This window comes from Zalophus californianus, chromosome 4, assembly GCF_009762305.2.
Source record: "Zalophus californianus isolate mZalCal1 chromosome 4, mZalCal1.pri.v2, whole genome shotgun sequence".
Lineage (NCBI taxonomy): Eukaryota > Metazoa > Chordata > Mammalia > Carnivora > Otariidae > Zalophus > Zalophus californianus.
This window is the reverse complement of record NC_045598.1, coordinates 83,224,131-83,230,130: the sequence shown is the minus strand read 5'-3', so window position 1 is coordinate 83,230,130 and position 6,000 is coordinate 83,224,131. Positions and strand designations below refer to the sequence as shown.

Genomic DNA, 6,000 nt, shown 5'->3' with positions numbered 1-6,000 from the left:
TCAAGTAGGAAGAGAAAATCTTTTATGCATAATTATCAAATGCTTCATTTAACCAGCTCTGATTAGCTATTTAAATTGCATGTTCTGGGATGATTTCTCTTAAAATGAGAAAGCATTGTTCTTCTGATCTTATCAAAAGATCACCCTAACTGTCATGTTTTGGGAAAAAAAATACAAACAAGCTCTTCAATCTCCATGACTTTACAATAAGAGAAATATAAACAGGAACTGTGGAAGTTCAATTTTTCCCTCTCCGACACATGCAATTATAGCCTTAAAGGATTACACATGCAAACGTGGCAGCAAGCACACACAAACAGTTGTCCATTTTAAAGGATCTCATTGTTCAAAAACCTTATGAACATCAACATAAATACACTTTCAAACCTGGGGGAATAGTAATACATGAGGAAAGGGAGGAAGATTGGCAGTAGTATCCATGTGGTTGGCTTCCAGCTCCAGTGATTTTTAATTCATATGTCTTTCCACTAATTACTCTATAATTCACACACCACACAAGCATACACACACACACACACACACACACCATGTACGTAAATATGAACCTAAATATGTATATATATCTATATATAGTCACACCTATGTATCACATTCTGAATCTTTTCTACTATAATATACCTTAGCAGCTATGACCATTAGCTTGCCTTATCTCAGGATATCTTAAATTCATGGATGGACTGTAAGTTTTAAGTATTTGGGGGTGACCAGGGGGAGCTGATGTAAAATTTAATACTTTTTTTTTTTTTAAGAAAGTAGTCAAAGTCAGCTGTGTATAATTTATTCTTGTACTTCCCAGCCATGTAGATCTTGGCAGATTAATTCCCCCTTTCCACAGATGGGAAATTGGGGCCTAGAATACTTAACTAGCAAGCTCAGAATTTTAAATGCTAAAATGCCTTTTTTTCTCTTTTACAGTATGCTCAGAATTTAATTCTACCTCTAACGATCTAAGAGTTTATCTAAAGCCATTATTAGACACACAAGAACATTATTTCTACATTTATAAGCTAGATGTCAGAATTGGGTTGCCAGAAAGAATGTTTCCAGATAACTTTTATTTCTCTCTGAATTTAGGTTGCTCATGGATCACACTGCTATTACCCTACATCTGGTTAAAAAAACAAAAAGCTAGAAATTGGGAATGTTGTCTTGATTAGTATAATACTTGTGGGTTTGTCAGTGCCTAATAGTTGCATGTTTCTATTTTAGATTATGTAGCAGTGAAATTGATTTTCCCATTTAGGAAGAAGCCTATGCTGTAAGATCGATCTCTCTGGAAAACAATTATATCCTCCTATGGCCCTTTTATTTTTTATGCTTAAACTGTGTCCTGAGTATATACTGACCTTTCTTTACATACATTATTTTATGCAATGCGATATTAATTAGGTATTATTATTAGTCTTTCTATAGAACAGGTAAAGGAAATTAATTTTCCTAAGGTCACAGAACTGTAAGTAATAGAGCCAGACCAAAGTGTGACTCTAAGCCTCAGAGGATTTTATATACATCATGTAATACATTCTCACAGTGTGCACCTTTCCAGTAATGATATAACTTTGGCAATTAAAAATGTAGTCTTTGGGCTGGAAGCATCAACATCCCCTCTAAGCTTGTTCGAAATACAGAACCCCAGACCCCACTGAATCAGAATCTGCCTGTTGACAAGATCCCCAGGTGATCCTAATGTACATTAAATTTTGAGAAGCAGTGGTATAGGACACAAGGACATTGAGAGGAGACCTGGGTTATCCTCATTTCATTATTTCCTAACTTGATCATAAATGGATAAATTAATTTTTCTAAGATCCAGTCTGCCCCTGAACAATAAAGATCATAGTACCTCTGGATCTGAATTGGTAGGAATGAGAAAATGCAAGGAAATCGTAACCAAGCTTGTCTGACAAATAAAAGGGACTTAATAACTGGTAACTATTATTAAATATCTCTTAAAATTGCACTTAATTTATGCTTCTGATAGGTTTGGAATACCCGAAAAGATCATATCTCTTCTTCTAATATAATTAATCATATAGTGGGACAATATATTGGAATACCAATCAAAATGTCTCCTTCTATTGTACTGTTTAGCATCTTCTCAACTTCATTTAGACTGTAGAGGCACTGACAACCACAAGAATGAGATTATACAGTCGGACAGCAGAGAAAACTCTGAGTGCACAAGCGTAGACCCTGAGGGGCTTAAGGCAGAAACAATCTGCCTTAAGCAGATTGTTTCAAGTAGGATGAATCAGATTGATCAAGTAGGATGGAGCAGAGCATAGATTCTGGGCTTTTGGATTTCACCAACTAGTGGAATTTTTTAAAAAATAAGTGAAGACAAAGTGATGGTGTATTAGTCAGGGTTCTCCAGAGAAACAGAACCAATACGTGTGCATGTGTGTGTATGGAGAGAAAGAGAGAGAGAGAGACACACACACACACAGAGTGTATTATTATAAAGAACTGACTCATACATTATGGAAGCTGACAAGTCCCAATCTGAGGTTGGCAAGCTGGAGACCCAGGAAGACTCAATGTTTCAGTTTGAATACAAAGGCATGAAAAAAGCCAATATCCCAGTTTGAAGACAGCCAGGCAGAAGGAGTTCTTCTCTTAGTTTTGCTATTCTATCTAGGCAGTCAACTGATTGGATGAGGACCACCTTACTTTAGGGAGGGCAATCTGCTTAACTCAGTCTATAGATTTAAGCGTTAATCTCATCAAAAACACTTTCGTGGAAACACCTAGAATAATATCTGACCAACTATCTGGGCACCCTGTGGTCCAGTTCAGTTGACAAAGAAATAAAGGATTACAGATAAACTTTTATTTTACCAAGTTAAGGGCATTGCATTACCAGTACCTAATAAAATAAGAGGCACATTTATGACTTTAACAAAGACCCTGTTTCTAAACAATTCATAAACTAAATTAGGTTTAACTGTAGAAAACTACAGTGCATTGTCCTTAATTTTCTGATTTTAATGTGACCCAAAGAAAACTCTGCCAGGATGAAATGAGTCAGAAAACTGTGGTTTGGAGACTATGGGGAGAGAGCCTGCAAGGGAGTAAAATATTAAGGGGGGGGGGGACACTGCTAAAATCCAGGAATGATGTGACAAAGAACTTATTTTCTGTTAATGAGAGTATGGAAGGAGTGATGAAATTGTTAACCTTAAAAATAAAACCGCCAGTATTTTACCAGGAAAAAAAATGACATTTATTCAGGAATAGCAGAGAATTACACTCTGGGACAAACAAGCTACTGCAAAACCATAGAGCAGTCTGGAGAACAAAGGAGAGGAACACTCTTTTATAGAGGAAAAGGGGGAAGTTGGGAAGGCTATTATTATAAACAAAAAGGCTTTTGAAGTAAACTGGGAGTTCAAAGGATAGTGGCTTTTCATTGGCTGAATTATGGCAGTCTCTCATTGGCTGGGCTGTTGCCTGGTTGAGCAGAGAAACCTTTCTTCCTTCTGCTGAAACAGTAACATCATAGCTAAAGCACTATTTGCTTGCAAGGTAAGTCTCTTCCTGTTGGGTCTGCAGTTGATGACGAGTTGTAGGGCATGAAAGCTACCCCTTCTGGTCCCCAGACTTCATCTGAAATGAGGTTTCCTTTTATTAATTTTTACAAAATACAGAGGGCAAGCAACTCAGAGTCATTATACTCCTTTGAGCTTTTCTTTTCTCATATGAGAAAGGTTGACTGAGATATTATTAAGATCTGGTTATCAAATGTCATGATTCTAGATGTCTAAATGAAGTACATCTGCCAGATGACAGAAATAAAGCAATATGTCAAAAGCTTAAGCTTCAGGGACCTGATGAATGATGGTGTTACAGATAGAAAATTGTAAAGTCATACTATACCTACCAGGTGCCTCTAGTCATTCTGCAGTTGTAAGAAATCCACGATTTGTTCCTTTTATTTTCAGAAGAGAAAGAAAATAGGGCTTAATCTTATCTTTAAAAAAAAAGCAAATTAAAATAAAACAGCAAATTTGGTCCTTTGCAAAATATCTGTAGAGAAGGAAATAAATGGGCACAATACTATTGCTTTAGCTGTGAAAATGTTTTTTAAATACTGTATATTTGTGCAAGTTCCATTTGAGACAATGAAAAAATTAGTTGCTTTTCAAATGGACAATCAACAATTCTCTGTCACAGGTTGCAGAATAAAGCAGTACACTGCTAAAGGGGGTAAAAATATAACATGGTGGAGGAGTCCAGGAACAAATTGATTAATTACAAGATCAGTTATAGACATCGTCCCTTACATTTAAATTAAAGGTGCCTAGATGCCATTTTTTAGGTGCTGGTTTAAAGACCTGGTTATCTCCATACAGAGTAATTTCATTACTCTAACATTTCAAATCCTTATGAAACAGTGCGAATATCGTACTGATCAGTGAAACTGGGTGTAGCAGTCCCTCAATACTCCATTCATGTAAGATGATCATGTATTTGAACATATTTGTAAAAGAATCACAGCTTCGTCATTCAATACCTTCTTTACATCAGTGTACTTTGATGGAGTCTCAATGCCTTATTTCAGCAGAGGAATATATTTTATACACTGGTCTCAATCAAACCTAATCTAAAGGTTTTATTTTCAATACAGATTAAGGCACTAATGACTCTAATTTCACAGTCTTGTGTATTTCTTAGGCAATAAAATTATGATTGACTTCCTATGTAATTATATGTGCTGGACTAATGGTTTATTTACACTTGTAATCTCTAATTCATGCTCTTTGAAGAGCTATTTTTACTTTAGTTTTTTCTCATTGAACAGTTTTAGGCATAAGAACAGAATATTGTTAAATATATAAATGTGTACAACTTGAAAAATTCTAAATGAATAAAATCATATTTTCATTTTAAAATGAGAGTGTGGACCTAAGGTATTATTTTATCTTCCCTGATATTCTGCTTACTTCTGCATAAAGTAGCTCTTTTCTTTTGGCAAGTGAACATGTAACATGTGGTCTGAGTTAAAGCTGCCATCTTCTTTGGTCATAACCTCCCTGCCTGATGTAGTTTGTATAAAAGTGAGAACCTGACCTAGGCTGTGTTGATTGCAGTATTTTGGTTTCTAGCCACAAAGATTGGCCTGGGGCAGAGTTGAGGGGGATAGGAAGGCACTGGCTGTATCCGAAGGCAGGTCTTCCCTAGGAATTTTCAAATGATTTAAAACTGGAAGGGAAGAGCTCTTTCCTTCTTCATAGATAGTTGCGAACTTGTGATCCAGGAGCTTACTGGTAGACATTAATCTAGCCCAGGATTTCTCAACTTCAGCAGTCTTGACATTTTCAGTCAGATAACTTCTTGTTGTGGAGGCTGTCTTGTTCATTGTAGGATGCTTAGTAGCACCCGACTTCTACCAACTAGATGCCAGTAGTACCCTTCTCCCACAGTGTGGCATCTAAAAATATCTCTAGATATTACATATTATATATTATACCATACTATATTATTAGATTCTGCTAAATATCCCCCAGTTGAGAACCACAGAATGAGCCTCATGTAAAGGCAGCAATAGGAGTAAAGGAAGTCAACCCTTTCAAGAGAAGTAGGAAATAAAGACAGAAAGAGAAATAAACCTGTTCAGGACCAGTTATACCCAAATATACCCTTTTCATTTTTGGTTACATAACTGCATCAATTCCCTGTGATCTAAAGTAGTTTGGTTTGTTCTTTTGTCAAAAAGATAAAAATTCTGAAACAATAACAGAAAAATACAAACGGAGGAATAGAGCCAAAGCACAATAAAAGACAAATCAATCCATAATAGGACTTGATCAAGGCATAGATTCAACTGTGAGTTCTGAAAAAAATATAATAACTTGTAAACCTGTTTAAAGCAAAGATAAGATAAAGAAATTGATTATGAAATAGATGGTCAATAGCATAAGTGTACTTATCTTCACTTCAGAGCCTCTTATCTTCAAGGTAGTCGTGGCATGAGGAAAA

General features: G+C 35.8%; 1 protein-coding gene across 1 annotated transcript in view; it reads right to left on the bottom strand.

The window, feature by feature from the left end:
- Positions 1–3,267: 3,267 nt before the first annotated feature.
- The window catches only part of SNX7 (sorting nexin 7), a 108,173-nt gene continuing 105,440 nt past the window's right edge, over positions 3,268–6,000 (bottom strand). The window contains exons 9-10 of the mRNA XM_027625342.2: positions 3,902–3,949; positions 3,268–3,627 (exon numbers count right to left, since the gene is read on the bottom strand). Coding sequence (XP_027481143.1) covers positions 3,911–3,949 — 39 coding nt within the window. The 3' untranslated portion in view covers positions 3,268–3,627; positions 3,902–3,910. The remainder of the gene's footprint in view (positions 3,628–3,901; positions 3,950–6,000) is intronic.